This window comes from Ananas comosus, unplaced genomic scaffold (assembly GCF_001540865.1).
Source record: "Ananas comosus cultivar F153 unplaced genomic scaffold, ASM154086v1, whole genome shotgun sequence".
NCBI classification, from domain to species: Eukaryota; Viridiplantae; Streptophyta; class Magnoliopsida; order Poales; family Bromeliaceae; genus Ananas; species Ananas comosus.
In genome coordinates, this window is record NW_017893328.1 from 118150 (window position 1) to 128101 (window position 9952).

The window sequence follows — 9952 nt, forward strand, 5'->3', positions numbered from 1 at the left end:
TATAATAAAGTCACAAATTAACTTAAAGTATAAGTAAGAAATTATAATAAATTAAAATTTGAGCGTTAAAATATCACCTATTTCATAGTTTATAAGAACCAAACGTGCAATTTATCTTTTAATTTTTACTTACTAAATCCCTTTCATAGATATAGATTCTAAATTTGAATCCTGCGTACGTAGGCCTACAAACAACATCTTAAAAGATTCATAGCTATAAATGCAAAAAAAAAAAGAAAAAAAGCACTTGGTGTGTATCTCATATTGGCACATAATGAATTCCACTGCATTGAAAAAATCTACATAAAATAAAAAAAAAAGATAATAATGTTCATTTTTCAACTACTGATTATTAAGATTGTCGAGCAATTATACTTTGAACTTAGATCTTAGGTACTAAATCAACTGTATTAGGTATGGTCGATTTACAATCTTTTATTTATAGGCTCTTTAGATAGTTTAGATTAAATGTATTGGGTTGAATTTTAATTTTAAAAAATATTGGGCATAAAAAAAAAATTAGATGCATGCATTAGTGGGGCAGGAGAATTAAAATAAAATTGTGCATAGACCCTCTCAACTACAAGACGTTTTGAAATAGCTCCATTACCTATCATTTTTTTTTAATGGTTGAGACATAATACCTTATAATTTTTTAAAATTAAGTAATTTTAATTAGAAAATTTTTAAAAACTTATTAATTTCATTAACAGTTTTACTAACTAGGCCAAACAGTTAATAACTAATAAAATTATTAACTTAATTAAGTATAAAAAATTTCAAAATGTACGAAATTAGAGGTTGAGGGGTCTCAATCAAAAGAAAAAATACAAAAGAAATAGTTGAGGGCAATTTTTAGATTAGAAATAGTTGAGGGGGTTTCCGTACAATTTTACCTCTTATTAATGTATTAACTAAAAAAAGAGTCTTTGTTCGCACACTTCCGATTCCAATTTAGGACACGAACAACTCCTCAAAAAGCCGCCTTTTTTATTCTTTATTATCACCTTTTTTTTTTGATTAATTAATAATATTATTGTTGTTGTTTAATCCTCTCCTTCGATAATTCCGGGAACACGGGAGTAATCGAAAGAGAGAAGGTGCGAGCTTTCTCTCTCTCGCTCTCTTGCCCATAACTTGTTTGATGTATTGTGTGTGTGAAATTTTGATTCTTTTAATTGGTTTTATGGGTTTTTCTTTTGGTTTTTTAGCTGTATAATTGAATTGGGTTTTGTTTGTTTTTAGTGGTGATGATGCGGAGATGCGCTTTGGACCTTGTTCGGCGGTGTTCGGACTCTCGGAGAACGAATTATTTGGTAATTTTTGATAATTTTTTTAGCATGAATATGCAATTTTTGGTTGGAATTGATCAAAAATTAAAACTTTATCCTTTTTTTTTTTGACTCTGATTGAGTAAGTTTAATTGTAGAAATGTTTGGTTTTTTTTCCCCCCTTATTATGTGGGTTTTGGAGTTTGTGGGTAATTTGTAGGATAAAGCCCAAAATTTCAGAAGCTACAATATCTCAAATCCCTTTTTTATTTGTTTAATTTTTCTCTTTATTTGCTTGTATTTTGGGTTCTGTTTTATGGAATAATTAGGCCTCTTCCTTCCCAAAAATTGAAAAAAAAAATGGCTTTTGAGTTTGAAAATTTGTAATGGAGCCACCCCTGTTGCTGATATTTGACTAGAACAGTGTTCTTCTTATTACCATAAAACTGCTTCTTTTTAATTATGAATATCAGTTCAATGTTTCCGCAAAGAGTTAGAAGATCTTAGGATCAATTTGTTAGAGCCAAAATGCTCACAATTTGCCAAAAAAATCAGTGATTTCAATGGAAAAAAAAAATTAAAAAAAACTTTGGGGTTGTTAGGTTATTGTAAGATTAGTGAATCGAAAATTGTGAGCTGCATTTTAAAGATTCATGGTTTTGTTGTTGTAGCCCTTTTGTTTGGTTAAACTATTTTGTTCTTATTATATGTTTAGCAATGCATAGCTTTTTCTGAACTTCAGCTTTAAGATTGTGTTCTCATTTCATAAAATTTGTGGCCAGGTTGATGCATGTAGACTCAGATATGGATATAAGCAGAACAATTGTCCCCCACATAGAGGAAGTGATGAATGCGCTTCGACGATTAATAGCCCGAGCTGTTCCAGTTCACAAAGTTATGCAACTTCATGTGCTACATGGCCCGATACACAACCAAGAGAGAACCCCTCGTCCGACATGTTGATCGATTCATTCGGTCGTTTCCACAACTATTTGCGAATCTCATTAACAGAACGTTGCAATCTCCGGTGTCAGTACTGCATGCCGGCCGAAGGGGTCGAACTGACCCCGAATTCCAACCTTCTGTCCCACGATGAGATTATTCGACTCGCAGACCTGTTCGTGAGTTCCGGAGTGGATAAGATTCGGTTGACGGGCGGAGAGCCGACAATTCGGAAAGATATAGAGGATATATGTTTGCATCTCTCTAGCTTGAAGGGATTGAAAACACTTGCTATGACTACTAATGGGATTGTTCTCGCAAAGAAACTCCCGAAGTTGAAAGAATGTGGGCTCAGTGCGATAAATATTAGTTTGGACACGTTGGTTCCTGCAAAGTTTGAGTTCATGACCAGGCGGAAAGGGCATGCGAGGGTTTTGGAGTCGATTAACACTGCCATCGAGCTTGGATATAATCCTGTCAAAGTATGGAGGCTTCTTTTACTTGCTATATTTCTGTTTTATTTTGGTTTCTTAGTGATAAACCATATTCTGTCATGTTTATCTCCATTCATTTTAGAATGAGATTGGGCATTGTTTTTCTTGTAAAAGCTTTTGCATATGTAGCTTCCTAAATTATCTATGTGCATATGTGTCTCTTCAAGGTGCTATTTTGTACACAAAAAAAAAGTTATCCCGATAAAGCACAAAGGTAAATGTGCAAGTAATTATGTGTCTAAAGGCATATATGATAATTTGAAGTTTCGAGGGATGCACATGTAAGTAGAAATTGTTGGAGTTTACATGTATATTGATCTGCTTTTAGAGAAGCAGCTAACTTTTAGATCCTCCTTTTTGCTTCAATTACAGGTCAACTGTGTTGTAATGCGGGGAATGAATGATGATGAGATTTGTGATTTTGTCGAACTGACGAGAGAGAAGCCGATTAATGTTAGATTCATTGAGTTCATGCCATTTGATGGAAATGTTTGGAACATCAAAAAGCTAGTACCCTATGCTGAGATGTTGGATAAAGTGGTAAGGTTAGGACTCTGACAAGTACTAAATATCTTCAATTAGAAGTTAGAAAAAAAAAATATATATAATGCTTAAATATTCACTTCTAAATTAACTGTTACTTTTTCAGGACATATTCTATTAATTTGCTGATAACAGCAATCACAGCAAAGTCCTTAGAAGTTGAGTTTATACTTAGTAATTCTGTCTATTACATCCATTTGATATTGTCGTTATTTTGGTAATTGATCGAGCAGCGGCAACAATTTAAGGATGTAAGGAGGCTTCAAGATCACCCTACAGATACAGCCAAAAATTTCAAAGTCGACGGACACTCTGGAACTATATCATTCATTACATCAATGACTGAGCATTTTTGTGCGGGATGCAATAGGCTGCGGCTCTTAGCTGATGGAAACTTTAAAGTGTGTTTATTTGGTCCCTCAGAGGTATATTACGCTCTTTTTCATGCACTGTTACCTTCTCATCATGTGATAGAATGATCTTAATGCCCCATGTTATTCTTCGTAATATTATTAATACTTTGGGAATAAATTTTATATCTATTTTCAGAAGAGATAACATTTCAAAGCATATAATATTTAATTGGTAGAGTTAATTTCTTTCATCAGGTTAACGCGATAACCGGTGACAAATTTTGCTTATGTTTAGAAATTATTGTGTACACTTCACTTTCTTCTTTCTTATTCTGATTTTCTTTTCCTTTCTATATTATTTGTTATAATAGATGAATCTGTGCCTTTATAATGAAATGTTACCTGATGTATATAAACTTATATAAACTAATATTCAAGCCTGTGCAACCCTGCAATCGCCTAGTTCTCGTACTTTATATAGTTTAAATCACTTTTGATGTCACATCTCTCTGATGAAGAGCTCTACTTCATGAGATTCTTACTATTTTCTCCTTGAATGAACTGAAATATTTTGTTTTATATGGATAGAACATTTATGTTCAAAGTAACCCTTATGTTTTTAAGATTGTACTTTTATTTTGCATATTTAAATATTGAGATGATATTACTTTAGGCGACATTCATCTTATTTTAAGAAAAAGAAGGGCACCCTCATTTCAAATGTTTTCAGTAACCACGAGAACTAATTCTGTTGGATTTCAACTCTTTAGGTGAGTTTAAGGGATCCACTTCGTGCTGGTGTCGACGACCTCGAGCTAAAGGATATAATTGGTGCTGCGGTATGTGGAAACTTCTACCCATTCATTATACTATCCGAAACATGTCCTCTTTTTCTTTTTTTGATATTTTGAGTATATACGCCTGCAAAGCTATCTACTTACATGCATATCCCCGTAAAATCTTACTACTCATATATATATGCCCATGAAAAGCGTACTTTCTTACGTATACTCCCTTTTACTTATAGAAAAGCTCCTTTCAAAACTTTTTCGCCTATGAAATTGATTACTCTTCTCTCTGGAGATAAGGGCATATTATGTGATTCTAGACTTCGAAGGGATATAAATGAAAATAGAGAGTTTACAAGATTAATTACATGGATAGATGATTTTACAGGGATACATATTTCAATCCCCTTCTTTTGAATCAATGAACATGTCCTGGGAGCTTATGAAAAGAATTTTTTTTATTTTTTTTTTCAATTTAGCATATTTAGCTTGCATATACCTATATAGGTTGAGAATTGAAGGTGCCTTTCTTCTTTTTCAGGTTAAGAGGAAAAAACGTGCACACGCGGGGATGTTCGACATAGCAAAGACAGCAAATAGACCCATGATTCATATCGGTGGCTGAGGTATTTTATCAAAAGTCGAAGCCTTTTTTTATCTACTGATGTTGCGCTTACTGCCTTTCTAGACATGATAAGAGAGACGTGAAGCGAATTTCTTACATGAATGTTTACACACCTACTGTTGATCCAAGAGCGTGAGCTGAATAGTTTTTGTTTAAAATACTGAGCTGGAAATATGTGTCGATTAAGTTAATCATTGTTGCGCTGAACGAGAGGGCAGATTAGAAGTAAATTACTGAAATGGAAATTACTGAAACTGGAAATATGTGCGGCGTCAGTCCAGTACATTAGACCTATCTTCCAAATGAAGAAAGAGTAATGCTGAATGTTTTACGTTCCATAAATTTATAAAGTGGTGGGAAATTAAGTGAACGGCGCGAAATCATGTAGCCATCCAGAAATAGGTAATGTAGAACACAGGCAAGTATTGTATTGCATCGCAATATATAATGTGTTATCTGACATTATATTTACTGTTTTGATAGTTTCTCTCACTAGGAGTTCAGAATTGAAGAGATATGAGTTGCGTTAAATCTTTTGACAAATCCCAGGCCATCAATGATAGCTTCGCGCCCTTTCTGCCATTTCGATTTGTTTAACCTATCGCGACTCTGTTGATTTTATTTCCTTTTGAAGTTGCTATGAATTTAAGTGTCTTTGGATATATATGTTATGTTTCCCTACTTCCATCTCTTTTAAGTCACTAGCAAAAGCTGATGATTCATTCTGTATGGTATTTTACCTCTCTTTCAGGTTATCATGGATTCTGAGGGAGCTCCTCTTTTTTTTTCTTTTTTTTTTTTTTTTTTTTTTTTTTTTTTGTTTTGTTGGGGTCCTCTTTTTTTTTTTTTTTTTTTTTTTTTTTTTTTTTTTTTTCAGGGAGTAAAAGGTACTGATGCTCTTACAACTACAGTATATCAAAATGGCCAAAATCAAGATTATTTGAGCTCTCACCAACTTGGTGGAAGGTCTTGTTTCCAAGTACACACTGTTTTTTACTTTATCCAAGCTTCTGACATGTAAACTAGTGGGATTGTTTTAAGCTGTAAACTCAAGATCATGTAATGATCATACATAGTAATGTTGTTTTGTCCTTACATGTAATATATACACAAAACTTGGATACCTATATATTTATGTTGGTATTTGGCATCTTTAATGCTGTTTGAGTAGAATTATTTGAAGACGCGGCAATAGCTTAATCGTTTAAATCCGCTTGGCAACTTCATACCAGAACAAAATTAGCCTGGATGTGCTTATTTAGCTTTGCACCACAAAATTGGATAGAATTGCAAATCAGGATGCATCAAATCTCTTGTTTGGAAATGTTAGTGGTTGTGATTTTGTGGATCGTAAACGCTGCCAACTATTCCAAATACACGTGTTGATAAGAAGGGAACATTCATCGCACTTGAAGGTTTTGCCACAGTCATGAATTTTGACTTAAACTCAATCCATCCGGACGTTTGGCCTTTTGCTGTTAGGTCTATTGTGAACCGCAGCTCTACTCAATTGAGTAAAAAGTTAGACGTATTTTTGCCAATAATAAATCGCTAACATTCTACCCCTCAACACCTATGCCACTAACTCTAATATCACTTCTGCATCATAAGTGCTGACCAACTATCTCAAAATACGTGTTGGCAGGAAGGACATACTTATCATATTTAAGATCCTAGCCACGGTGCTTACGAACTTCGAGCTGGCTCAATCCATCTGAATGTTAGGCCTATTGTGAATCGCAGCCCCACTCTACTTATTGAACTCACGCAACTCAATTTATTAGTCTTTTGGATCTATTGTCACAAGCAGAAAGTTGAACTTATTTTAGCCAATAATAAATAGCCAACAAATTTGACCTAATTTCAGATGAATAAAAATGATTTATTTGCAAATCAGGTGATTGGATGTCTGATTTCAAACATCAATGGTTGTGACTTTTTTTCCCCTCCTTTTTCCTTAAAATCTACTTTAGATATATATCTTTTGCACATAAAGTCGAAGTTTAACTTTTTTGTACATATCCTTTTGGTTATTTAAATATATATTATCATTCAAAGTGTGGGCCTATGTTGATAGTTTATTAAAAGAGGTAGCTTCGTCTCACCTATATATATAATCTTCCAATTGACTAATAAACATGCATATTAATAAATAAATAACAATTGTAAATTAAATATATTGGTGCTTAATTACTTTATTGAATTACTTTATTTATAAGTTAGAGCCATTGTCATGTTTTCTATATAAACATCACAATTTTTGTGCATCTTTACTTATAGCCATGCCCTCTTTGGTTGTACCTACACTCAATAATTTAATCATATCTTTGCCAAAATAATTAATAATAGTAATAATAATAATAATAATTAATACTGAGAGCTTAATGCCCAAGTTTCTATTTTTGATTATATTATGCATAATTTATAATCAAATTACGTAAAACTTTTGAATTAGATGTAAATGTGATTAATTTGATATCAAATTGAGGGTTGCACAATTTATTTTACTTTTATTTATTTATTTATTTATTTATTTTTTGTGTAACAACTTACAAAGTTATCTCAGAGTTTTTGGCCTTTCAATTGGTTTTTCTAATAATAAATATTTGAGTGATAATGCTTCAGTACAAACTTCTAATCTCAACCGTTCATTTCCCTCCATTGATTTGAAGCTGCCCATTTTTCGCCGTTACTTGATCAAGCAAAAAATTGTTCTGAAGCATTATTTGTAAATTTTTTTATAGAGGGTTTAAATTTGAATGGTAAATTGGTGAACTAAATTAAAAATATGTACTAGAGTACAAAACATGACAATTAATTAAAGTTATTAAGCACTATATTTAGAAGAAAATCCAAGCAAAATTAAATCGAATTTAAGTACCGGATAATTCGGTTGAATATGGATATAAATAATTAAATTTTCAATTCAATCTCATTATTTGGAAAAAAAAAAAGATGAAAATCATCTCAAGTTAATTATCTAAATACTATACAATTGAAAATTGGGTAATTTTGGGTTACTTAATAAGTACTAAGTAACAAACAATTTCTCATCAAATTCAACCTTAAATCATAAACTTTGAATCGAAAACGTAGCGTTTTTGGGAATTAGAATTCTAATTTGATTAAATTGTGGGATTTGAATTTTAAACAAGGAGTAAACATTTAGAAGCCTTTATACATTGGAAGTTCATTTATTAAATAATGAAAAAGCACATCATATTAATACATTGATTGAGAAAAATAGTATGGGGCATTTTTTGACTGAAAAATTGTTTAATTTTTATTCATTTAATTTCAGAAAAAATAAATTTTTTAGAAACTGATCTTATGTGAAAAATCTCTGTATTATTTTCTAAATTGTTTTAACTGAGAAACAAAAGCTTAAAAAAAATTATATTTTCCATAAAATATATACACTTTTTTTTATAAATTTTTTTTTTCTAAAAGCACCCCCTAAACGTGCCAATCTACTTTAAAGTCCAAATGGATTCCATGGAAAAGTTTTACTTCAAACAATGCATTCACATCCACTACTTTTTTCTTCTTTTTTTTTTCCTGAGATACATGCATGCATCCACATCCAATTGGTAGTGCCCTTGTTCTATCACACTCTGATCCATCAATTCATTTAATTAATGTGTATGTTGGAAACAATTTATGACCTAGTTACACAGTGAAACTTGGAAGTGGTATTAGTTAACAGATCCATATTTGATAGAGGTAAAGTAAATTTATTAAATTTGATTAAACTCAATCAACAAAATATTATAAGATGTAATGATTAAATTTATTTGTCAGAATCAGAATTATACACTTTCTCAATGAAAATTGTTTTGCCCTAAGAGTATTTTACTTGCACATGAAACATGCATTTAAAATTAGTATTTATGGACATATATATATCGACTTTTATGCCAAGCATGGATAAAATATATTTTGACGCTTTAAAGCGCCAGTATTTTTCTAAATTCTGATGCTTTAAAACATAAAAAAATTAAAAATAATAATAATATTTATCATTGACTTGATACAATAGATTATTTATATGACGACGTTTTTTAAAGTGTTAGTATTTTGTTATAATTGCAGAGACCCTCGAAGAAAGTTTCCACCTAACAGTCGTGTAAAAAACGTCCTTATAATGTGTTTTCTGTAGTTAAGCTGCTACATATATTAGGCTCAAAACAATAGCAATTTAATCATATAATGCAGCAACACCCAAAAAAAACAACTTACAAACTCTAAATTCAAAGCTAATTAAGAACGAAATGGAAAACCAATCACACTAGTGACTTTACCTTTCATGTACCCTTTTTTTTTCTTTTCTTTTCTTTTCTTTGAGAAATGTACAGTGAAAAAATGGGGAAAGAAATAGAAGAAATTTTTTTTTTTTTAACAATCATCCCTAATCCCAAATTCAATCAGCAACCCAATCTCCCACCAGAAGAAATTAAATTAAGATCAAAACAAAACAAAAAAGTAAAAGAGACAAAAAAAAGATATATGCAAAAATTGGAGTAATTAATTACTGATCCTCAAAGTAATTAACCCCCAATCCAAAACCCATGCATGCAATCTCCTTAAAATTTAATTCACTACTACTGCTTAATTATGACTAAACATCTATAGAGAGAGAGATGAACTCCTGTGCTTGTGACATCTTAGCCGTCGAATTGTCTCAAGATCTGTGCAGCACTATTAACGATGTGTCCCGTTAAGTCTACTTTACTAGTACTGTACGAACTTTGAGACAGTTCGTCGGCTAAAAAATCACAAGCACAGATGCTCGCTCCTGTGCTTTTAACATATTATTAAGTTGTAACTATCCATTGATCAAATAAGGGAGCAAATGGAAATCACCAAGGCCTTGTAGGAGGAACTGATCATCATCATCATCACCATTTTGATCCTCCTCAAGAGCTCTCAAGAACCC

At 31.8% G+C, this 9952-nt stretch overlaps 1 protein-coding gene across 2 annotated transcripts; it reads left to right on the forward strand.

Annotated features, from left to right (window-relative positions):
• Positions 1-926: 926 nt before the first annotated feature.
• Positions 927-6111, forward strand: LOC109705607 (GTP 3',8-cyclase, mitochondrial-like). 2 transcript variants are annotated; one of them, XM_020226352.1, is made up of 8 exons: positions 927-1100; positions 1246-1316; positions 2054-2695; positions 3080-3247; positions 3484-3675; positions 4374-4442; positions 4933-5017; positions 5894-6111. In XM_020226352.1, the coding sequence occupies exons 2-7, from the start codon at positions 1251-1253 to the stop codon at positions 5014-5016; spliced, it is 1221 nt and encodes a 406-aa protein (XP_020081941.1). In that variant the 5' UTR covers positions 927-1100; positions 1246-1250; the 3' UTR covers position 5017; positions 5894-6111. The 2 variants fall into 2 exon arrangements, with proteins under 2 accessions (XP_020081941.1, XP_020081940.1); XM_020226351.1 differs by lacking the exon at positions 5894-6111 and adding an exon at positions 5768-5836.
• Positions 6112-9952: the final 3841 nt, after the last annotated feature.